This window comes from Vicugna pacos, chromosome 34 (genome assembly GCF_048564905.1).
Source record: "Vicugna pacos chromosome 34, VicPac4, whole genome shotgun sequence".
Classification (NCBI taxonomy): domain Eukaryota; kingdom Metazoa; phylum Chordata; class Mammalia; order Artiodactyla; family Camelidae; genus Vicugna; species Vicugna pacos.
In genome coordinates, this window is record NC_133020.1 from 15,639,146 (window position 1) to 15,664,165 (window position 25,020).

Genomic DNA, 25,020 nt, shown 5'->3' on the forward strand with positions numbered 1-25,020 from the left:
ACTTGTTGCCGTTAATCTGCTGTAAACTCGGATATTTATATTAATTCTCGGAGGTTTGGACTTCAGTCTCCTCACCTGTGGCTGAGAGACGAAATGATCCGTAAATCATCTCTCCGGAGTCAGGAGCCAAACCGCCTTCAGATTTGATTATTCCAGTTCATTGCTGTAGCAGAAACAGTTTCTGGTGCTTCATAAAAGTTGACTGAATAACTGGAAAGGATTTAAAAACCAGCGTTTGGGAGGGAGGAGCGCCAGGTCATCTGGATGCCCGAGTCTGCCTCTCCGAGAAGATGTGGGAGGCAGGAGCGCCCCGCCGCCCGGCTCCAACAAAGGGACGGCCGCGCGGGCTCGGCAGAGAACTCCAGACACCCCGCCAAGCTCAGATCCGCCCTTGCTTTCCTCTGGCGGCCGCTCGGCCCCTGCGCTGCATCCCGCGCCGATCGGTGGGCGGAAAGGCACCGGGCGCCTTTAAATGCTAATGAAGTCGATGCCCAACTCCGGAGCCAACTCTCCCCACCCTCTTCCCTCCAGGGCCGGTGCGCCGCCTAGAAAAACTTGTGCGGGGCCATTTTTGGGGCAGTAAGATCGAGCGAGGAGCCCAAGAGCGAGCGCGCAGCCCGAGAGCTCGAGCCGCCTCCGCCGCCCGCGCCGCGAGATCCGCACCGGCCTTCCCGAGAGCGAGCCCCGGCCGCCGCGACCAGCAGCCGCGCTAACCGCCGACCAACCGCCAGCGAGGTGCCCGAGTGAGCGCGGAGGAGGCGGCATGAGCGAGGCGGGCGAGGCCACCACCACCACCACCGCGACCACCACCCTCCCGCAGGCTCCGGCGGAGGCGGCCGCCGCGGCCCCCCAGGACCCCGCGCCCAAGAGCCCCGCGGGCGGCGGCGCGGCCCCGGCGCCCGCCGCCCTGGTCGCGGGAAACCCAGCGGGGGACGCGGCCCCCGCAGCCCCGGGCACCGCGGCCCCCGCCTCTTCGGCCGCCGCCGGCAGTGAAGACGCGGAGAAGAAAGTTCTCGGTGAGTCAGGCCTGGGAGCGTGGGGGCTGCCCCGGGCGGGGCGGGCGGCCGCCGAGCACGTGTGGGCAGCTCCGGCGCCTCCGCCACCGACGGGGGAGCGGACAGCGTCGCGTCCCCGGGGACGTCGGGTCCCGGGCGCCGGTGCCCGGGCTCCGCCTGTGCCGCTGGCGCTGCCGGGTGAGCGCGCGACGCGCTGCGCTCCCGCCCCCGAGTGCGCCCTCCCGGTCCAGGGCCCGCAAGCTGGGGTCTTGGGTCCCCGAGACGGGCACTGTCGCACGCTCCGGCGGCGAAGCAGGCCCGGATGCGAAGGGGCAAGGAGCGGCAGTCGGGAGGAAGGACCCGGGGTTGGGATGCATGTGGATGGAGGGATGGGACAGGTACATATGTCGGACGGGAACTTAGGGGTCCTCGCTTAGGATCGCGGAGAGCATTTCTTTCGGGGGAGAGGAAGGCGCTCGGAGACCGGGAGGGGAAGTTGGAAAAGCTTCTTGCCGGGAAGGCTCAGGTGTCTGTCCCTGACGCCCTTCCCACAGGGGCACGGGAACCAGGCCATGCTGCTGTCGGCCACATGCCGGCAGAGAGGTGTTGCAATCCTCTCCGGGAAACTTGGCTCTGGGTCCCGCGTCCTCCTCCCTCTCTGAGCCCGCTGCTGCAGAGAACCGTTCAGTGTTTACCAATCGCTACACGTTGTCTTCTTCCTGGATTGTGGGAAAGCATTTCGTGCAGCAGCTGAAAAAACTTCCTCGGAAGTGTGGAAATGACGTTAGTTCACAGCATCGTTATCTTGGGACTGGTAACTTAAGAAAGGAAATGGGAAGATGAGATGTTCGGGTCCGGGGTGGGGCAGAGCATTACAAAGGGTGTCCTGTGGTCATTGTTGGTTTTGTCATGTATTTTGGCGCGTTCTCTCCTTAAGTGACGCCCTGTGTGAGGCCCAAACGGGCTCATAAAGCAGGTGGGTGGGGAATCAGGTCTCTAAAAGGTGAGTGTTTGTTTTTTCATTCACTCTTTTTTTAAACAGGAGAGTTAAGAAAGCGTGTAGGATGCTTTAGAGAAATTCTCACTATTTTGGGTGGGATTTGTTTGATGACTCTGAGTCTTGCCTGACCAATTTTCTAGGAAGAAAACTGGGGGAGTAATGTGAAGAAAGAAAAGTGCCATCTAATGTTTCCTGCCTTAAGGGGCCTGTTTTCATGTTTTTCAAGGGCTAAATTTTACTTAGTTACTGTCAACATGTTCGATGTAACTTGTGTAGGTTAAGAAACAAAACAGCCTCAGTTCACCAGACTAAAAGTTGCTTGTATCTCCTTGGTGTTGCATTGTGATACTGTTTCCAACAAGTGTTTCTTGGAACACTTCCATGCAGAATGTCAGAGAGACAGCCTTGGCTTATCCAAAGCAGTATTAAGATATATTCTTAATGATAACTTATTTTCCTGTAAAGGCATTTTGCAGTTTTTCACTTGATTCTTGTATCCTTCTGGTTCTGACTAATCTTCTCAAATTTTAAGCCGAAACAGACATCTTTAAAGATGAAGGAAACAGATAAATTAACTTCCTCAACCACCAACTGCTTGTAAGCCTCTAACATCCCTGGTGATGAGTATGGAGGTCTTTGACCTTTCCACTGTCACTCCAGCTCTTCAGATGACAGACAGCCTTCTACCTGATATTTCAACACGGTCTCTGTCCAGTGTGTTCTGCCATCTCCTTTTCCTTAGCCAAGCAAACACATGGGTGCCTGAAATGTGCCAGGGACAAAGCGACTGAAATGGAATTCCGGTTTGGGATTCTCCCATTCTCGATTTTACAAACAGTCTTGAACTTGAGTGCTTAGCCACAGGCTGGGGAAAGAGTCCACCTCCCGAAAGAAAATTTCCCTTCTAATGAACATCATAGAAGCTTGACATTCTTCCTCTGCCCCCATGTCCCCCTCCGTGGATGTGAAGTGAGTTTATGGTTTTAAGGCAAGAAGGGTGCATGGATGCGTTTAGCCTTATGAAGTGGTTGGGAATGTTTGTGGAATTAGGAAACTTTTTAAAACTACACAGGGAGTAAAAGTAACCTGCAGCCTGGATGGAAGTGATACTTGGAAACCACTTTGATCTTTCTCCCGAGTACTGTTGCTTTTCTAACGAAGATCATGCCTTTGACAGTGCCTAGGGACATTAACTGTATGAAAATGAATCAAAGGAGTTCCTAGCTTTGCATTTTCCTTATGTTCTTCTAGGTCATTAATTGTGGGGCAAATGAAAGGAGAGACAAAAAGCATATGATTTGAAATAATGTGTGATTTAAAAGCATGTAATTTATCAAAAACAGTCATATGTGTACATTTGGATTTAAAATACAGAATTTTTTTTCTTCTTTGCCTTGCTGCTGTTATTAGAAAGGCCTAAAACTGAAGATTTTAAGGGTTTAATCTCTTCATTGGAAAGATCTTCCTTACTTGGAATTAGGTCTGGAGGTTGCTCAGTCAGTGGTGGGCAGAATGACTCTGAAGGCAGAAAGATGTTTTTTCCCCCTCTTTTTACAAAGAGAGCTAAAATACTTCCCCAGCATATCAGTCTAGCAAAACTCAGAACTAACCCCGCCCACAGCAAAACAAGTCCTAATGACTGTTTTAGTCTTGAATTCAAAAACTGAATCCTTATTGTTTATCCTTGGAAATTAAAAACTTTGTATCTCATAGAGAGGCAGCTCGGATTAATGTTAATTGTTACTTCCATTCTCTGCTAAGCATGTTTTTTTTTTCTTTTTCAAAGTTCCCTATTGTTCCTGTTTCACTGAGTCTTGATCATTGCTTTATGCATGTCCTGAACTTAGACATAGGCATGTCCTAGAAGTACTGGATTTGCTATTCACAGTCGATTCAAAGGAGTCATCTAAAATCATAAGTGGCTGAAATAGATACGAATCTGCGAGTACAAGTTATATGGCCATACTGTTTGTTTGGATTCCTTCTCTTAAATGTATTGAAATCTAGTGTTGTGCAGAAATGTACTCACGACACAAAGTACAGACAATCATCAAGGTAAAGAGAGGGATGTTATTAAGAAAATGCTGTTTGATTCCCACCAGCTGTGGAGAGTAGGGTAAACAATGAAACAGAATCCGAAATTCATCACTGCTTTGAAAAGGCCTGTTACATCATGTCTCAGGGTGGTAAGGACAGAACTGGGCTGAGACCGCATCACTTCTATTATTACTCTTGACTCCCTGATAGGCCCCGTCTGGCACTGAGACAAGTTTCTTCAGGTCTTTGTAGATTAGCTACTAACAAGGAGCTACTATTTCACTGTTTAAAGTTTGCCCACTATTTGAGAGTGTGAAAGTTATGTGTCAGGTCATTGGTACATACTTTGTTTGTGTGTCTGCAGTCTCTTGCGTTGTGACCTTTCCTTTGCACTCAGAAAAATTTCCTGTGTTAAAACTTTAAAGAGGAAAACGAATATATGTATGTACATGTATGACTGAAGCATTATGCTGTACACCAGAAATTGACATGACATTGTAAACTGACTACATGTCAATTTAAAAAAATATACAAACCAAACAAACAAAACTTTAAAGAGCATTTTTTTGGTTTTGTTTTTCCTTGAATGGTGTTTCTCAATTTTGCCTCTTGCAGAGTTATATAGACTTATGCCCATTCCTGATCTTAGGACTTTACTGAAAAGTTTAACAGGGAAGAAAGGTTTAGTCTTCTGAAAAGTTTTTCCCTGTGACATTTTCACTTGCTCCATTTTCCTTCCCGATATACTTTGGAGTTAAGCTTTTAATGGTTTCCTCAGGTATGTTTAGGCTTTAAATAATGCTATCAAGACCTTAGTGGTATGAGCTGTATCTCTTTGTAGGTCAGATACTAATTTATCTGCTTAATCCTATTTTAGCCACCAAAGTCCTTGGCACTGTCAAATGGTTCAACGTCAGAAATGGATACGGATTTATAAATCGGTAGGTGTGTGTATCTCTGCATGTCTTCAATGTGTACTTATGTTGTGGCACCTGTTGTTGGTGTCTCTTCCCATCCTTTATTGATGGCTGGTGTTAAGTTTTAAGATTTCTGAGCACTGTAAATATTCTCATTTCTAATCTGATCAGAAAATATTAATTAAATACATTTCTAAAACACTGATAAATTAATAACGTGTTTTACACAGTCTGGCCATGAAAAGACAAGAGGTGGTGGGGGGAGGATTAAATCAGAAATGGGAAGGGCCGGGGGATGACTGAGTCGATATCCACGGTGTCACAGACGGAGAAGTGGAGTCTCAGACTGCTTAAGCAACTTTCCTAAGGTCGCACGACTAATGAGTAATTGAGCTGGATCTGTAACCCAGGTCTGGTCCAAGTCCTGTGTGGAAACTGTAGTGTTTTCTTGAAGCCATGGTAACTTCCAGCCATATAGGAAAGAGAACACAACTGAGAGCTGCTGGGGGTGTCATAATGTTTCCACATGATATCCTCATTTTCTTTACTCCCCTGCCCATGACCCCCCCCTTAAAAAATTCCTCTAGTTTCTTCCTTGCATATTTTGGTGGGTGCGTTGGGGTGATTAGGACGAGGGTGGAGCTGTTTTAGGTTTCAGTGTAAGGAGAGCCTCGTTCACAGCTGTGCCCTGTCCTTTTAACCATCTTGCTTTGCTTTGCTTTGCTGGGAGGGGAATCTGGGGCTCTGGTTACACAGCATGTGATTTAGGAAGAGCTGAGAGGAAAGGGATGTTTCTGGCTGTTGAATCTGTATGCCTGTTTCGAAGCACTGGGGTCACTTGGAGTAGGGTGGGTATCTTGAGGGTTTAGAAGTTTTTAATGAGGATGCTTTGAGGCATCTGAATTAAGTTTCAAGGATAAACAAACATGTTGTGTTTTGAGGTCTGGGAATCCAAACTCACAAAACATCTGTTCTTTTACATTTGTTCACATACCTAGTACCTTTAATTGTGAACTTTTTATCTTCCAATAGAAATGACACCAAAGAAGATGTATTTGTCCATCAGGTAAGTGGGAGAATAAATGTGACGTTTGCTCTTTGAGGGGAGGGGCGTCTGTAATGTGCTGTCGTCCCCTTCCCAAGGTAAGGTCCTGCACACTGTTGCTCTACTCCAGCTCTTTCTGGGATTTTCTTTTGGCAAGAGTGCTCAGTTCCACTTTTGAAGATGAGCACATAAGCTCCTCTGTCCCATCATACTGTTTTCACACAGTTTTTATTTTTGCAGTTTAAGGAAGTACTGTCAGACCACTTTCTGAATTTTAAAGCTTTAGCAAAAAGCCCTTGGGTCTCCATGTCAGCATCCTATTCTCCTGCCTTTGTGGTTCCTCCGTAGTGTTTGGCTGGGACCTGTCCTCTTCGGCCTGGGCGGGCATTGGTGAAGGGTTCCCTGTCAGAGCAGCTGGAACTTGAAGTGAATAGCGCAGCATAGCGAAGCCGATGGTTGGGGTGTGTGTACCTAAGACTGGAGAAAGCTCCTGATTCCCACGCTGGTCCTCACTCCTGCTGAAACCAGGCTGGGTTAGCATGTATGTGGGCGGGGCAAAAAGGCCCACATTCCCCTAGATTCAAAGGAAATGTAGCAAATTGGTAAAATCTGGAAAATGTGGGCTTCTCTGCTATAGGAACCTTAGTCTTTCTTCACCGTATTAGCCTAGGATGTTGTTCTAATAGGACATTATGTGTCCTGGACTTGGCTTTACAAAATAGGTTGAAAGGAGTAGGTGTGCTAACTGTTCGTTCCGTGCATTAGGTTTCAGTGAATTGTCTCATGTGTGTGTAGTTCTTAGTCTGTAACGACAAGGAGACGCAGAGGCAGGTACCAGCACCGGCATGTTCACCTGCAGGCTGGCCAGCAGCTGGCTGTGTGTGTGTGTGTGTGTTTCCTTCTGTTTAGCACCACGTGTATACCGGGGTGGAGTCTGGTTCCTGGAGATAGTGATGTGGAAGGATAGAGTCTCCCGTTGTGGTTTCTATGAGTGACATTTCAGTTGTACCTCGGTCGCTGGAGTAGGTTATTTTGTCCGGACACAGTGACTTTTAGTCATAACAGACTGAAAGAAAGTGTTGCTTATAACACCTAGAGGCTACTAGGCCTTTTGGGGTAAGAACTCGACGTTTTGGGGACGGCTGGAGTGAAAGGAGTCTCTGTACCCATGGCCAGCTTCATCCGCCTGTGAGTTGTGACCTGATTCCAGCCCCGGGGGGAGGCTGTGCAGTGAGTCACCTTGGTGTGCCAAGGCTCGCCCAGTTTGACAGGAAAAAGGGAGCGAGCCGGCAGGGAGGGGCTGTTTTTGGAATGGCTGAGTGTTCAGGCTGCCTGCGCGTATATCCTGTCCTGAGCTGCCTTTTTCCTCTGTGGGTGAGGTCTCTGCCCTATTGGTTCATTCTTTTTTTTTTTTTCCCCTCCCTCCTACTCAGAGTAAGGGAAGGGCTGGATTACACATGCCTAATCGCTTTATAAAATAAGGTTGACCTAGTTCCAAAGAAACTCAGAGGCCCCTTTAACTATTTAGAGATACCAGCTAAAGAAATGGAAAATTTTATTTGCAGGAATCATTCTCTTCCTTCCACTGATTGGAAAAAACGGGCCTGTTTCACAAGCAGATATTTATGTGCAGGTGTTCAGTGCAGGAGAGCATTTTCATTAACTTTTCAGTGTGTTATCAGGGACTGTGTAGGGATGAGGTGACTTGTGAATGGTGAGATGGGAAAATTTTGAGTAACTAGCATATAGGTAAGAGCACAGGGGTATACATGCTCCCCCCTTCCCTCCTCCTCCCCGCTGTCTTCCCCAGGCTGTCTTTTGTGATCTCAGATAAATCACTTACTAGCCTCCGGTTGGTTCCCTCAGCCATAACATGGGAGGGGGAAGATTGTAATGTTAATGTTAATGTTGAGGTAATTTTGTATATTCTATCAGAAATATTTATCCCCTTGGCATTTTTGAAACTTCCTTTGAGGTTGGCAGTTTCTCTCATCTATGAAATCTCTGCCTTAGAACGTATTTGTGTGTTTCTGCGTGTAAGATTTCATGAAAGCATCCCCTCCGCCCTCCCCTCATGAAGATAAAGTGTGAATCTTAGACACTTAACAGTGCGGGGGAAGTAATCTACCCAACATCGCAGCCAGGTGTCAGGCTGTAACTGTGCACTGCTTAATCCACCTATCAAGATGGATTTTGAAGGATAACATGAATCAAGAAAGTAATGTGGAACATAGGTTTATAGCGCTTTTTTGATTTGTTTTTGTTGTGGTTTTGGAGATCCAGGTTTGTTGGGAGAATAAGTTTAAAAAGTAATATTGGAGCAACAATTTCTTCAGTATAACTGGGAGACTTGAAGGTGATGAAATCTGTGGCCAGTTTGGGCATATACTTTATTTGGAATTTTCTATTCTCTTGACAGACCGCCATCAAGAAAAATAACCCACGGAAATATCTGCGCAGTGTAGGAGATGGAGAAACTGTAGAGTTTGATGTGGTCGAAGGAGAGAAGGTGAGAGGAGGCGGTGGTTGGGTGCCCAGGCTGCTGGTACGGCCTTCTCACAGAGTAAATGGTCTCTCAGCCCTTAATGAATTGACAGGGCTTTGGAGTTTTTGAATGACAGAAAGAAGGGACTTGAGTAAAAACATTTCTGATTATTGAATGGCATCGTATGTGTTGTTTGATATAATATAAAAGCACATTTAATTTCTATTTTAATAAATGATGAACCCTATTTCATTATGGAAGGAAAAGCTAATTTCTCAAGATTTAACATGACATATTTTATTTTGGCACCAGGTGTATATTCAAGTATAGATTAAAATTAAATGGTTTTATAGTGTTAAATATTTTATTTTGGTACTAAGTGTATATTCAAGTATAGATTAAAATTAAATGGTTTTATAGTGTTAAAATAGATTAAAGCTGCTTTGGTGCCAAAGATTTCTTTTTCTAAGACTAAAGATTTTAGGCTGTGATTTGCAAGCTCTTCTGCACAAATAATACACAATAAATAGTGTTTTAGTCACAGTAAAAGAAGATTCAAATCAAATATAATCATTGTGTTTTCTCTTTGGCTTGGCTTTTGGAAAGCCAGAGGCACCTGTGGCCTGTATGACAACTGTGTTCAGATGAAGAACAACCCAAGGGGCCAATGGATCATCCTGATGTGCATCTGCAGAATTTTTTTTTATGCTGTTACATATTTAATTCCAATATTAGCAGTGTCCTTTAATCTTTGTGTTTAATCAGCAGTCTATTATAGAGATCAGTAAAATGATGTTAAAGAGGGACAAAAACATTTTAAAACTGTCTGTGTTGGAGCTGCCTTGGCAGGTAACCAGCCGTCTCAGCTGAGTTACAAGCTGAGTGAATGGCTAGTCGCCTCCCGTGCGCCTGCTCTTTTCACATACGCACCACTCCACAGCCCATGTTCTTAGCAGCTCTCAAACTGTTTTCTATTTTAAAAGAAAAACACTTTGTTTCATCTAATATAGAAATTTAAATGACTTCTTTACCAATGTGATCCCCCAGGTATCTTGCAAATCTCATGGAATTTGAAATCATTTACCAGCAAATGCTGGCCGGTAGTGATCTCTGATGTCCCATCCAGCTCTTAAAATTTTGTTCTGCTAGGTTAATTTTACCTCTGTGTATTTTCCGAATTTGAGGTTATACAAATTGATGTAGAGTGTGTAATAATACACTCTTTTGAATCTCCTTTGTCCGAATTATATTTTTGAACCATTTGATCCATTTGTCCATATGAGAATAAGAATGCCAAGTCTGTTCAAGGATAAGAAGAAGGTTTAAAGAGTGACCACATTTGTGGAGACTGTACGTATGTGGAAGCTCAGTCAAGGACCCTTCGTTCCTGCTGCTGCTGAGATGGGAGACGTTTCCGTCATGATAACTTGATGCTGGACAGAGCCATGGAAGCCCACGAGCGGATTCTTAGTACCTCGGAGAGTAACACGTAGGCTGCAACTTCTCTAGGAAGATAACAGTATCTCAGTTATTTTCCTGAGGAGTATTCTTCCCAGTCTAGCGTTTCTGCACTTACAGTTTCATTATATTTACCAGTTTGTTCTTTGAGGAGGTGAGTCCTGCTCTTGAACCAAAGAAGAAGGCACGGTTCAGGCTGTGGAAGCAGACCAGCTGTGTACATTTAAAGCAGGACAGCAAGCATCTTGCTAACCCTAGAAAACGTGGGTGTGCTTTTGAGGTCATGATCGGAGTTTCTGGTACCTTCTGGCAGCCTGTAACTCTGGCGGTCTACGGTGGCTTTGTTGGTGGTTAGGTTGGCTTCTTTTTAATTTTGAGGCCGCCTCTGTTTTCTTTCTCAGGGGGCAGAAGCAGCCAACGTGACCGGCCCGGATGGAGTGCCCGTGGAAGGGAGCCGCTACGCTGCGGACCGGCGCCGGTACCGCCGCGGCTACTACGGCCGCCGCCGGGGGCCGCCCCGCAATGTACGTGGTCCCCCAGCCTAATGTTGACTGAAGATGTCTTCACAGCTAAAATTAAGTGTAGATACTTGGAGCAGATAAATGCTGTATCTTCTGGAGACACAATGATTTTTTTTTTTTTGATGGGAAATTTTTAGCGTCCAGCATTGATCTGTAGCCACTGGTCCTAGTGGAAACTCACCATTCAGAAATTGTATCAGTTTCTGTGTATTTGGCTGCAAGTAGCAGACATATAATTATCCCGTAACAAGAAGGCTTAATTAAGGTGGGCTGTGCCAAGGTTGTCCAAAAGGCTTTCTCTTCATGTGGCTCCCTTGTCCGGCTGGAACCTGTCACTCACTGGGACCGGGGAATGGGATTTCTGTGATTGCCTTAAACCTGTTGTTCATCCCTTGGCGCTGGTACCGTTAACTTCTAAGAAAATCAGCCTTTGGTTGGCAAAGAGGAAGGGGGGGAATAGTTGAGGAATACGCAATAAACAGTGCGGGCCACAGAAATAGTCAATAATTTGCCTCAGTTTTGTGGCTGTTTTATTTAGCATAGCATTTCCCATTATTTCAAAGCAAAGAGGCAATAAGTGGTTCTCCAGATTTTTCGTTCTTTAGATTGGTACCAATCCAGGTGGAAGGGTCTACAACCTTGTCTGGCCAGTTTTCTGAGGAGGCTCAGTTTAAAGCATTCTCAAGGCACCCAGAAGAATCCCATTCATCTGTGGTCACGGGGAGCCTGTTAGATTTGAGTCATTTCTGGACATTTCTAGAATTAGTACCTGAGGTTCATGCTATAGAATAAAACTGAAGACGCTTTGTAGGCCCAGCACTGGGGCTATGTATATTATCCAAGGAATACTTTTGAAAAAATCTCACCAGAAAAAGGTATTTGCAGACTGCGAATGATTTATCTCTGCACGTTGATAGCTTCATATCTCTGTTGCCCTGAGTGCTTCCTCTCTTTATTCTGCCATCTTCGAATGCAGCCCACATTGGTTTTTGTCAGATCCCTCATGGCATATTGTTTTTCTCTTTATATATTTTTCTTACCTATGTTTTGCTTTTTGTATTTAATTTTTAATAATAAGCTGTGTAGGGGGTGGTAAGATTGCACTACCATAGAGTTTACTGCTAACTCAAGTTCACCAGATTCACGGAGCTCAAGTTTTAGTTTTTTTGATTTCTAGGCTAATTTAGAAGTGAAAGTGGTAGAAAACCTTTAGTGCAGATTTTCTCTTTAAAGACTTTCCTTCTCAGCTGGAAATTTCTAAAGTCATGCAGGTGAAAAATACTTAGAAATAAAATTGGCAAAATTCCGAATGTAAACATAAAGGAAGATTTCCTGCTCTGATGCCTCTAAGTCCCAGCGGCTTGTTGAGTGTCTGTCAAGAGCATGCGTGGCAATGGTGGTGCCATTACTCTTGTTTTGTCAAGGGGAACTCCCGATGAAGGGTTTGGCTCCACGCAGCTCAAAAGACACAGAAAAACCTACCGAGAAAGCACTTTACCGAGTCTCACTCATAGTTTGGTCGGCGTTTTCTGTGCTGACGTGTCTTTACGTCGTTGGGGACTATATCGGATACCAGTTTCATAAAGTGTAGAAGGGCCTGGTTTTTCTGAAATTGGACTAGTTAAGTCTGAAGTCGAAGTTTTTCCTCTTTGGGAATTTAGTTGCCCATGTGGGCTTGGCTCTGGAAGGTTCTAAACCTTAAATGGCCTCACCCTCAAAATCAGGCATTTTATTTTTTTTCATTTAAAAAATCACAGTTACTTCCCTTAAGCCTGCCTGTGTTGTTGCAATTCCTCTTTAAAGTAAGAATCAAAGTAAAAATTTCTTTGAGGGGTGTTTAGCTGCTTGCTTATATATTTTTTTCTATAAAACATTAGTATGTGATATGGTAGTTTAAATATAGGAAAAAATATAAAATGAGTCAATAATTTGCTTTGTTAATAAGGACTATATTTAGAAACTGTCTGTATCTATCTATTACTTACTACTATATATTAAAGTGCAATTAAAACTATTCCTAAACACACAAGGAGAACCATGGCCTAAGTCAGTGGTTCTCAAACCTTTTGGTTTTGGACCCATTTATGTGCCTAAATATGGGATCCCAGAGCTTTTATTTGTGTGGTTTTATATCTTAATATTTATTGCATTAGAAATTAAGGCAGAAATTTAAAACATTTAATTTATTTAAAATAAACTCATTACATATAAATATAAGTAACTTTTTTTTTAATGAAAACCAGATTTTTAAATTGAGTGAGAAGAGTGGTGTTGCTTTATATTTTGCAAATCTCTGATGTCTGGTTTAGTAGAAGACAGCTGGGTTCCCACAGCCCTTCTGCATTCTGGCTGCCGAGAGACCACGAGTCACTCGAGCTTCTGGGCGACACCGCCCCCCAACACTCATGAGAGGGGAAGAGGCAGACAGATAGTACCTTACTAGCACTTTGAGGATAATTTGACCTTGATAACGCCTTGGGGAGGGTTTCAGAGACCCTGTCCACACTTTGAGAACTGCTCCAGGAAGCAAACCACTTTGGACCAACCTGTTGGTAACACCAGCCACCAAGAAATATATTTTTCTTGACTTTGCCCCAGTGGATGGCAAATGTTGATGGAGACACATTTGGTGGAGGTAAATATTATAAACCTTGTAGATGTTTTTTGGGTGGTTGATCAACTGATAACTCACCGATTGTAATTATTAGATGCTTACCAAATGCGTTACAGAGTGATGGCACTTGCTTTTCTGCTTCTTGGTATTTTATCTGCACAGATCTACTTTAATCTTAAAATCGTTTATCCCAGGAAGTCACCTGATAATCTGGGTTAAATGCATTTTTGTCTGTATAGTAGAATCGTTCCTTTGGGGGAAATTGTTTTTCTTTCAGTGATATTCACTCTAAATGGTATTCTTTGGTTCTTTCCTTGCTGAAACTCCTTCTGAACCTCTGTTTCTTTGCTTCGCTAGTACGCTGGGGAGGAGGAGGAGGAAGGGAGCGGCAGCAGTGAAGGATTTGACCCCCCTGCCACTGACGGGCAGTTCCCTGGCGCCCGGAGTCAGCTGCGCCGCCCCCAGTATCGCCCTCAGTACCGGCGGCGGTTCCCGCCTTACCACGTGGGACAGACCTCTGACCGCCGCTCCCGGGCCTTTCCCCATCCCAGCAGAATGCAGGTAACATTGCACCTAGGACCTCTCTTCAGCAGTCCTCACCCCTCCATCCTTCCTCTGCATCCTCTTCCTCCTCCTCCTCCAACACCAGCTGCCGGAAATAAAACCTTGCTTGTGGCTTCCCGATGCTCCCAGAGCGGGGGCAAGGCCTCCAGTCTGCTTTTGCAGAATGATCATTCTAGTAACACTTCTAAAGGCATGAGCCCAGGAGCCTTGCCTGTCACTGGGGACGCCGGTGGGTAGGGCATGGCTTCTAGCTTGTGGAAGAATAAAAGACATGAAGTGGAGACAGACAGTGTGTGTCAGAGCTCAGCTCTGAGGCCAGGCAGGCCTGGATGTGAATCTTGTCTTTGCTGCTTATTACCTGTGAGCTTCTGAGAGTCACTTGTCCATCCTTTAAATGGATAATTGCCTCCACCGTGGGGCTGTGATGGGTAAATCAAAGGTAGAGGCTAGCATGAGGCCCCCAGGATAGATAACAGCTATAAAGGCCTTAATTGAGATGAGAGAGTATCGATTTTTAAGAGAAGCTAAGATAGGATTGATTATTGATTTCTCTTTTTTCATTGCAAAATATTGATAGAGCTGTTGTGAACTTGACCTGTAATTAACAAGCCTTTTACCAATTTGGCAGTTCCCAGGAAATTTGGAAATCTTGGGATAGGACGTCACTTTCTTGACTACTGGCTACAACTTTTTTCTCTTAATGTCCTTGGTTTTTGTTTTTTGTTTTTCCACTAAGTGTTTTGACTGAACATTGTGTTCAGTCTGTTCTTTGCTCCCCTTCTCCTGGCCTACCATGCACGGCTGTGTTCCTTCCGCGTTGCTTCTTGTTTTCTGCCCTTCTACTCTGCAGCAGCTGTCCCTGACAAATGTGCTAAAAATAACAGGAGCCCTGCATACATGGAGAGACTGGGTGCCTGAGGCATAGTGGGTTTCTTTAGGGCAGACTCCAGGCTTCTAGGAAGTGAGGGCGGGAGGAGTCAGGGAGATGCAATACACATTTATTTTTAGGGCGTTAGTAGTGCCTTCCTGAAATAATCCTTGCTGTTTCACGTATACGTATGTGCTGTACTTTTTTGAGAATATGATGATTCTTTTCCAAACTGTTGGAAATGCAGTATATCTCACGTGAGGGGTTGAAGGTTCAGAGCGCAGGGAGTGTTGAGTGCCATGCAGGGCATCATTTCCAGAGGCAGGGTGAAAACTAATTTTGAAAATGTGTGTTTTTTCTGATCATTGCACTCAGTTGTTTTAACTTAGGTTGAAATTCTTACCCATTTCATAGTTGAAATATTTGTAGTCTTTGAGAGAAGGATTCTCTGACGGAGGAAAGGGAGCAACGTCGTTTGGCATCCACCAAGGACAGATGTTTGACATCAGTTCTTCTTCGCTTTCCCTGCAGCTTTAGGAAGTTGGCAGTGGTTTCCGTATTTTTGTTGTCGTTACAGATGAAAAGGTTTGAGTAGTTAAAAAAAAGTAGCCACTTTTACCTAAGGTCACATGGGCGAAAAGGGGCAGAGCTTGATTTAAACTTATTCTGTGTGTTTCAGTCTCTTCCCAGTCTAGTATTCTGGTGACTCCGCATCCTTTGTACATTTAATTGCTGTTTGTGTGTGTGTGTGTGTGTGTGTGTGTGTGTGTGTGTGTGTGTGTGAGAATCAAAGTTCCCGAAGAAGCAGCAGCTTTGCTCATTCAGAGAACCAAAGGGCAGCTCGTGTGCTGGGATGATAGGAGTGAAGAGGAGAGGGCTAGGAGGTGAGGTGAAGGTGACATCCTAGAGCAGCTGAAGTGAGCCTAGCAGACCACGAAAAGACCTACTGACCTACCCGAAATACGATAAAAAACTGGTTAAGGCAGGTAACGTAACTGAGAACTCATCGGACTGCTGGAGGAGTCGGCAGGAGGAGTCGGCCGACCCGCTCTAAGGATTTCCCTGTGGAGAGACGACCGTGGCATGGACTAGAGCTGCCACAGTGGAGGTGTGATAAGGTCAGATTTAGGACGTGTTTCAAACACAGAAGTGACAGCCTTTATGTTGGAGTGAGTGTGTGGCGTGAGGAGTGAAGGAAGCCTTTGTGACGAGACCCCGGGTTTAAGGGGAGAGGCAGGAGTCATCTGGAGGTCATCTTCACACAGGCAGTGTTGCCTCCAAGCGGAGACATTAAGTGGGCAGAAAAATAAAACAGTCGAGAGGTAGAAAGTGGCTTGGTTAAGAAGGTGTGATTTCAGTTAAGGTGGCTGACAAAGTCCTGGGTTGGATTTGGGGCGAGACCTAAAAGGAGCAATGGAGCGAGGCACTCACATGCTGGAAGGGCATGAGAGGCAGAGGGAAGGGCACGTACAAGGGTGAGGGCCGAGGGGAGCCCCAAGTGGAGGAGACCAGGCTGTGATCCACTTGTGGAGTCATCAAAACACACCCAAGGGCGTGGTGCTGGTGAGAGGCACTGTCGAACAAGTGAAACAGAGCATGGGACTGCGGTCTGGGGCACCCTGACGTTTCAGGATTGGATTTGGGAGGGGAGGAGTCTAGCTGAGGACTCGAGAAAGGGAGCAGGCAGGGAAACGTACTTCCAGAAGGGAGTGGGTGCTGTATTAAGTGCTGTGGGTCAGTGGAGGGAGTGAGGCTGAGACTTGATGAGTGGCTTTGGTACTCGGAGGTTAGTGGTGTGGTGAGGACAGAAGTCTGATTAGAATGAATTCAAGAAAAGCCGGAAGGAGGCAGCATACCGAGGAGGAAGGGGTATCACATTTCACCTTTGAGGAGGTTTCTGTGGTGGGAGAAGTGGTTTAATGTGTATGTCTGTGAGGGAGCTCAGGGAGATGGGGCACGGGCTGGGGGAGGGTGTGGGGCAGGGCAAGGGTTCTGTTTGATTTGATTTTGTTTTTACATTGAATGAATTCACTCCTGTTCTCCCTTACCCTTTCCCTCACCAACAGCTTACTTCTGAAGCTGTTAGATGGCCAGATCAAATATGCCACACACACGCACACACACACACACACACACATCCATATCCATTTATATGCGTGTAACTCAGGTGTTTGTACGTGCGTGTGTATTTGTGTGTGTTGTGTGCTTCTTATTTCTGTCTCCCAAAATGGCCTGAAGTCAATGACACCTTAATAGCATTAAGCATGCCTGGCCTCCAGTTTTTCATTTATAGATACCATTCCCCAATAAAAGGAAGCTCCTTTGGAGAAACAGCTGATTTCAGAGCCAGGCCAGAGAAAGCACAATATGAGCCTGGAACATCTTGTTGTGCCAGGAAGCACGGAAGTGCTCAGAGAATGCTGGAGCCGGGTCAGAGGGACCCGAGCCAGCGTGAAAGGGCTCCCACCGGCCAGTAATGAGAGTAACAGACTTTCACTCATGGAATAAAACAGAGAACCGTGCGATCTTTGCAGAGAGAAAGAAATACAGATACTGAATTTGAGGGGAAATGAGATACTTACAGACTTTGAACGTACTTCTTCACAAAATCCGCATAAATTACAAAGGGGGGGAGGGAAGAAACTCACAGCGAGGAGCCTTAACGCCATCTCAAGGTCAGTGTTGTCCATAACGGTGGGAAGTGAAACCAGGCGCCGTGGGACAGGGCGCAGTGAGAGGGGCTCAGTGCCCCTCTTGTGGCTTCCCTTCCAAAGGTGCGTAAACTAAACCACGAGGAAACGCCAAACAACCAAAACTGAGAGGTATTTTACAAATAAACTGGCCTTGTAGCCTTTGAAAGTGCCAAGGTCATGAAAGCCAGGTGGAGACCGAAGGACTGTTCCAGGTGGAGAGACAGCTCAGTCCAAGGTGTGGTTCTCCATGCGTCTTGTTGCTGTGAAGGGCATTTTGGGGACAAGTGGCAAGCCTGAATGGGGTCTGAGGGCTAGATCCTATACTTCCAAGTCTCCTGTAAGTTTGTGATTATTTAAAGAAAAAAGTTGGAGAAGATGGGTGCTATTTCAGCTCATTTCTATGCCTGGGTGGAGATGATGGCGGGGAGAAGGGAACTGACGTCCAGTGAAAGGGGCGGAGTTGAAGGCTCAGGTAGGCGAGAGAGGTGGTCGGTCGGCTTTGGCTTTGAGCGTGGACCACTTAATCAGTGTAATGAGAGAAGGAAAACAAAGGCAGGTAAGTTGGTAGATTTGATAGTTAACGTGGAAATTCTTCTCTGATTGCTTCTCTTTTCTTGGTGAAGTATGGAGAAGGAAGGGATATTCATTTTGAGGCGGAAAAAAAAGGTTGAGATGTGGCTGTATTGTAAGAATTTCAGAGATTGCTGTTCGGATTTTTTGTTAGTTTTTTCATTCTTTCTTCTCTTGGAAGTTCTGCAGTGAATTAATTTTACCCCCCCAGCTTAAAATAAATTTCTCAAGGAAGTATGTTTTATTTTATTTTTTTAAAATGTTTTACTTAAGTAAAGAATGTAAATAGATAAAAGGAAAAAAATAGTGAAAGGAAGAAATCTGGTGAAGGTGTGGTTAGGAGGCGCGGGAGAACCTTTGAGTGGAGAAGGCATTACCGTGTTGAGGGGACACCCTGTCTGCAGGATCGGTGCGTCTGAGTTGGAAAAGATTGAAGAGATTCTCATTGCTCCAGTGAGAATATCATTCCTTGTCCTTTTAGAATAGAGGTTCTCTTTCAAGAGATGTGTGGAACACTTCAAAGTGTTTAATATTTTAAAATAGAATTAGGTGCACTGGGATCAGGCAAAATACTGTCTAGTGGGAGAGAATCTTTCTTTCTCTCCTGTCTTTCACAAAGATCCAATCAGTGCGTAGCTCCCTGTTAGAGTTGAGAGTTCCCAGCTTTGTAATGAAACCTTCTATTTTTTTCCTTTAAAAAAAAAAATTCTGAACGCAGCTGTGTGCCGAATCTCTTCTGTCCTGTAGCTTGACGCTCTCCTTGCCCCCTTCTAGGCTGGTGAGATTGGGGAGATAAAGGATGGAGTTCCAGACGGAGCACAACTTCAGGGACCAGTCCATCGGAATCCGACTTACCGCCCGAGGTTCCGTAGGTATGTGTTTCCTACTGACGGCGACTGGCTGAAGGACTTGGGAGTGACAGTGGGATGGAGGCGGAAGTTGTGGGTCAGCTTTCTGGGTTTATTATGCAACTGAAGATGCTGCTGCTTTGACCTTACGTCCAGGTTTGGGGTGGGACTCTGGGGTGTTTTATTTTAGATGGCTGTGTGACGTTTCCCCCTACTTAACAATTAGAATTTTTTAAGTTATCCCTGCACCAAAGCATTATTTGTTTCACGTGATATAAATTAATGCTTAATTTTTCTTATGCTTAATGAGACAAACAGAAATTAATTGATGGGTAGTGCTACAAACGGAGGAAGAATTGAGTGCCAGGGAGTATCTGGGATACTGAATACTCTGATAGCCGAGGCAGTCTGATACAGGGTTACATCAGGATACAGATGAAATTTGGTCTGTGTTTAAATTCCCACCCTACAATTACTTTGGCAAGTTTCTAGAATCCTCTTAGACTTAGTCGCCAGGTTTATAAAATGGACAATAAGCAGTATTCTACAGTTGTCAGTAGGGTTCAATGCACTAAGGCATTTACGACAATCAGTCCGGTGCCTGGTCTAGAAAGCCCTCAGTAAATACCGCTTATTGTTACTACCAGCGATCTTAGTGTTAGTAAGGGAGTGTTATTTTATTTCTGCTTTATCCCCTGTGATGACTGAATTGGGCTAGACTCCCTAAGTTCTTTTAAGCTTTTTTATATTATATAAGCCTTCCTGTTTCCTCACCCTACCCTTGATGTAAGTAAAAAAAATAGAGCTTCATTCATACCACCTCAGGGTTTGGCAGCGTGGGTTTATTGAGAGGAGAGTGAGTGTATGGTTCTGGGAGAGGATTTGTACCACTCTGCATCTTTTTTTCTCATAAGATTCATTTCAGTTTTAGACGTAATCCTTCTAATGATTTATTAGGATTTTGGAAATAGAAGAGGCTTCATAGAAATGTCTTAATGAAAACAGAAAAAAGACGGTAGCATACACGAATCCCAGCTCTGTGAGTCCCGAGCTGTGGGACTCTGGGCTCTTTGACCTATAAAAGCAATAATCCAGTACGTTTCAGCCAAATACTTATCCTCTCTAAACTTCCTGGTTTTCTCTCTACAAATCTTAACTCACAGAATTAGTGCTGAAATTGAATTAAATATTTAACACGAAAACATCCCAGCACAGGCTTTGGTACAAAGTGAGTGATGCTAGTTTTCTCCCCATGTTCAGTCCCCTGAGTCTCCCCGACACACGGTCCTCGGAGGGCAGGGACCAGGCCATTTTCTTTCTTAATCTTCCCATCCTCAGTGCCCGCCAGAGGGCCTGCCAGGACCTTGCTGTGTTCAGCATACGTTTGTTCACCACAAACAGGAGTCCGGGTGAAGGGGGAAAATGATGGAAAAGCAGTTTTTTTTACACCTTGTTCCCTTTGCCGCATTAGTCTGTGTCTAATTCTAGCAGTGAGTCCCAATCCCTTGACTTGGTAACCTTTGAGAATAAAACCTCACGTTCCCAAGGACCCCGTCCCATTGCTCGTGTCCTCTGTTCTCTCGTGTTCCCTGCTCCAGGGGCCCTCCTCGCCCACGACCCGCCCCAGCTGCTGGAGAGGCTGAAGATAAAGAGAATCAACAAGCTGCCAGTGGTCCCAACCAGCCGTCTGTTCGTCGTGGATACCGGCGCCCCTATAACTATCGGCGCCGCCCCCGCCCTCCGAACGCTCCTGCACAAGATGGCAAAGAGGTGCGTGAAGCCAGCCAGTTGGAGGGGAGGCGGCCAGAGCATCCTTAACCGTGTCCAACTTCAGTATCCCTTCTGAGAGTGCTTTTGTAATCTGAAAACTGAGACTTCAGATACATATAATATATATAATATTTTTATATATAGTTAACATTTTTCTTAAGATCCGTGTATATGTATGTGGTGGAGGGGATGCCCTGCACATAACACAGATCAAATATTTGAATTCAACTAATTAGCCGTACTAATGGGGACTCAGAGCTGAAGCATTCAGGGCTCTCTGGACAAAGGACAGCACTTACAGAGAGCCTGTCAACCTCCCAGCATGTGTTGAAAGCAACTATATAATTTTTTACGGCTTTTTGTTCAGGGGAGTAGTGGGGCTTCGTCGCCATTTAGAGGCCATTTTTCTCTGGTTCTAATTTTTGACGCATACCTTAGCATCGTTAAGATTTTGCACAGTGCTTTACCTTCACAGGCAGGAAGATTCCAACTTTAGAGATTTTAGCCTTGGACCTTCCACTGCCATCTGAATTGATTTGTTTCTGGGTTGTGGTTTTGTTGTGTGTTTTAGACCAAGGCAGGCGACGCGCCATCTGAGAACCCCGCTCCGGCCACCGAGCAGAGCAGTGCTGAGTGACAGCAGGCTCCCCAGGCACCTCACCACCTGCAGGTAGGACCGCTGCGCCTTTCACACAGCGCTGCCTTCTCCACAGTTGCGCCGACTGGCCGACACTGGTTCTGAGATGCATCTGGGCCAACCTCCCGTCTCCATCAGGATGCTGGAGAAAGAGCGGTTTCGGTGGTGGTATTGGTGGTCAGCCTCCCTGAGACTGACCTGCTTTTGCCAAGTTTTAGGGGCATAAACACGCAGACAGGGTTAAGGAGAGTCAACTTCTTTTTTCTAGATAGACAGTTGTTAACTATTAATACCACTTAAGAAAACTTCTGAAAAGTTTTACCTTTGTGACACCTAGTGGCCAGTTTGACCATTTAAAGGCCTCATTTGAGGAACAGGACTGTGATCCGTGGAACAAACCAGAGTGGTTTTCCCTTCCCCTTTTCCTTTGATAGCCACCACCATTTATTTTGAGACACTGCATGTGGCGCGTGAGAGCCGGGTTTATGTGTGCAGTGCAGGATCTGCTCGTGCCTGAGTGGTCGCCAGCAGTTGCTTCATCCTCGGCCTCAGGAATGTCTGCTGCCCGTAAGATGAGGTTGCTCGCCAGACTTGCCCACTGCGGCCGCTGCACGCATCTAGTGCAGTGCCACGTACGATGTACTTAAGCAGGGCGTGGGGAAGGATGGCCGCTCCGTAAAAGCCAGCTTGATTTTGTTCATTGTTGCTTCCTGCTTTTTTCTATCGTCTTGTTAAAGATCTTGGAAATTGCATTTATACAGGTAGACATATACTAGAAAGACTGACTCAGTTATGGAGCCAGTCTTCAAAGAATTTAGAAGCCGTAGTTGGTTTCATTCTAGATTTTTCATCCAGTAAGTCCTGAGACTCTAATTTTTCAGTATTTCTTAATTGTTGCCCTTTCCATTAAGTAAATAAAGAATTAGCTGTTAGTTAAAAGAGATGTTGTAAAGTTCATAGTCTCAGTGTTATTTTTCCAAAAATTAAGATTTCATAAAGTTTTGCGATCATTATTAAGTTTCTACTTTAAAAAATTTTTCATTTAATTATTTATTTAGTGGGGGGGTAGTTAAGTTTATTTATTTATTTTTAGAGGAGGCTCTGGGGATTGAACCTAGGACCCTATGCACACTGGTCGTGCGCTCTACCACTTGAGCTATACCCTCCCCGTAAGTTTCTACTCTATAAATGCTGTCTGCTTTTATATGCAGAGATTTGGGATTTAAATTAGCCTTTCACTGGTGACCATTTGCTATGCTGAGAATATTCTGTTTTATTTCTGGGTAGCATGGAAAGTTTATCATAGAAATAAATTCCATGTTCGACTTGCTTGCATTTGCTGACAGAATTATGTGTCAGTTATTTGGTCATAACCTTTTATTTAGTAACATTATTTCCAGGTATTTTCTCTAAGGAAATAAATAATCCAAAATACAGGAAACATATTTCTACTATTTGTAGTCTAATATTGGAGAAGTGGTTAATATTGTGGTATATTCATATGAGGAGATACTGTACAGCCATTAAAATGCTTATGAAGAGTCATCAATGCTATAGTGTCATTTATTTGAAAAGGCTTCATGTTGGTAATTTTCTTTTATATAATTTTACAGAATTTTTACTATTATGTCCTGACTGTTCTGGTTTTTTAAAATATTTAAAGGTTTCCATTAAATTAATGTTTTAGTTTGCAAATCTATAAAAGATACACATGTAGATTTTGTTTAGAGCTTTTGAAATACTGCTTTTTGAACTACATAATTGTTTTGTATTTTTTGCCTTTTTATGCTTTAACTCTCGGTCATTGTGCCACTCTTTATAATTTCGATTTGAATTTTTTCCAGGTGACCTAAGAAATTAATGACCATTCAAAAAATAAAACTAAGCAAAAAGCAGAGCACGACCTTACCAACACCAAAGAAACGTCCAAGCAATAAAGTGGAAGACTAGTAACCAAGATGTGGACATTAGAATGTTTACTATTGTTCTTGACAAGACAAACAGCTACACAAGGAAAACGTCAGCCGATGTCTCCAGCAAGCTGAGACCCTGGGAATGCCTGCACAGAGCAAGAGAGCAACCTCCCCGCTTTCAGCAACCACTCGGTTTATTATTATTTTTTCTGGTTTTTACTGTTTTGGTAATATGAATTGAAAGAGGAATTATTAATACCACATGGGGAGACCCCCCCCAACCAAAGAAATCTGAAATATATAGTAAATGCTTTTTTCCTTTTTTGTTCATTTTGGATGCTGGTGCTAAACTTCCAAGTGTCGTGATTTAAAAAGAAATTTTATGCCCTTCTTATTTATTTCTAGGATGAGGGGAGGGTAACATTTTGCTTTCTGATGTGACTCTCTTTGAAAATGTGCAGTCTGAAGTTCCTCAAAAATAAAATTTTTACCCTTAAAAGGAAAGGATGTATAACTCAAGTCTGTTTTCCTACCTCAGCGTGTGCTTCGTCTTTTGTCCTCGCCCCATTCACTGAACAGCAAGCGCACAGCCGAACGTCCAGGTGGAGCTGCGCTGTGTGATGGGCGCGGGCGTTGGAGCTGAGACCTTGGGGAAGGGGGTTCTTCTTGGCACCAGCTCAGGGCTGCGCCCGGCAGGAGGCGCGCTGGGCTTGCTGCTCCGCGCCTCTGGCGTCGTCGTCGCTGAGGGGACTGGTGGCGCGCAGGCGATCAGCCTCCTTCAGCGGAGGAGTTAGCAGCGCTGACATCCCTGAACTGGCACCCGCGGAGGTTTTCAACACCAACTGCAGCGCCGGGCTTGTCTACGTATGTCTTTCAGAAAAGAGAAAGGGGGCCTCGTTTCAAACGCACTTCAGATTTCTTCCCCCAGGGGTTAGCTGGGTCCCCGGCTGAGCAGCTCTGCAGGGTGTGTGAGTTCTGTGTGGGTACTCCTCAGACCCACCGCACCTTGCAGATGTATTCCTCAACTCAAGTGCACGTGGAGCCTCGGTTTGTGCCCAGTGCCACTCTAGAGGCACAAACCAACAAAAGACCTCGGTCCCCCTGAGCTGTGTCTTAGTGAGTGAATGAGAGAATCAACAGATATGTAAACACATGTGACATGTAGTGTCAGATGGCAGTAGATGCATAAAGAAAAAACATGGCAAAGGGTGGAGATTGGCATAATTGTGTGAGGTGTGTTTATTTTAAATGGGGGGGAGGTGTCTCTCCTATGTGATAAAATATGTAAATGTTGTCCTATGGTGAGGGATCAATACCATTTGAATATCTGGACAGAAGAACATTCCAGGCAGAGGGAGCAGGTGCAGTCGCTCTCGGGTGGGACCGTACTTGGCCGGTTTGAGACGTGGCCAGCTGGAGAAAATGGGTTATTCAAGAGCTGTATTGCTTTGCAAGTTTAGAAGAGTCAAAATTGATAATATGCACAAGGCAAAAATATTCAAAGGTATATAAAAAAAGCATGAAATAAATCTCCCATCTCAGGGTGTGTTGCAGGTCAGGGACTACTGTAGTGGCTGGTGACCGTTCTTGTAGTGTCAGATGGGGAGCGACAATTAGTTGGCAGTGTCCTTTCCTGAGAGTGCCCGAGACGCCCCGTTTAGGTGGCGGGCATTGCGGCAGGGACTCTATCACTGCCTCTGTCCACAGCTTCGTCAACAGCTTCTGTTCCCCGGTGCCCTGCAGACCTCCTCTCGGAAGCCTTGGGGGCTTGTGAATGTCTTCCACTGGTGGCTCCCTGCTGCCCTCTTATGGTGAAGTTGGGTTGTTTTCAGTTAAATTGGAAGAATCTATCTGCCTCGCCTTAGTGTTAAATTCTTTTGAAACAATTCCAAAGCAATGTTACTCAAGGTCTATTGCAGATTTTTGTTTTGTTTCATTTTTCTGTTTTGAGAAATAACTCGACCAGTTCTGCTTTTACAGCCGTCTTTCCCTAAGACTCAGCTACAAGCCCTCAGCTGAAGGACTTTATAAAGAGACAGACACAAAACTGAACATCAATCTATTCTTGTCATTGGGCAAAGCCTT

The 25,020-nt window shown here is 45.0% G+C and overlaps 1 protein-coding gene across 2 annotated transcripts; it reads left to right on the plus strand.

The window, feature by feature from the left end:
- Window positions 1-670: 670 nt before the first annotated feature.
- YBX3 (Y-box binding protein 3) lies at window positions 671-23,439 on the plus strand. 2 transcript variants are annotated; one of them, XM_072954386.1, is made up of 10 exons: window positions 671-1,016; window positions 4,910-4,973; window positions 5,982-6,015; window positions 8,414-8,503; window positions 10,339-10,461; window positions 13,430-13,633; window positions 18,542-18,639; window positions 20,214-20,385; window positions 20,957-21,055; window positions 22,867-23,439. In XM_072954386.1, the coding sequence occupies exons 1-9, from the start codon at window positions 764-766 to the stop codon at window positions 21,020-21,022; spliced, it is 1,104 nt and encodes a 367-aa protein (XP_072810487.1). In that variant the 5' UTR covers window positions 671-763; the 3' UTR covers window positions 21,023-21,055; window positions 22,867-23,439. The 2 variants fall into 2 exon arrangements, with proteins under 2 accessions (XP_072810487.1, XP_072810488.1); XM_072954387.1 differs by lacking the exon at window positions 13,430-13,633.
- The last annotated feature ends 1,581 nt before the right edge of the window (window positions 23,440-25,020 follow it).

Coding starts and splice junctions, on each gene's coding strand:
- YBX3 (XM_072954386.1), top strand. CDS start 764: ATGAGCGAGGCGGGCGAGGCCACCACCACCACCACCGCGACCACCACC. Junction 4,974..5,981: donor GGATACGGATTTATAAATCG/GTAGGTGTGTGT, acceptor ATCTTCCAATAG/AAATGACACCAAAGAAGATG. Junction 6,016..8,413: donor AAGATGTATTTGTCCATCAG/GTAAGTGGGAGA, acceptor TTCTCTTGACAG/ACCGCCATCAAGAAAAATAA.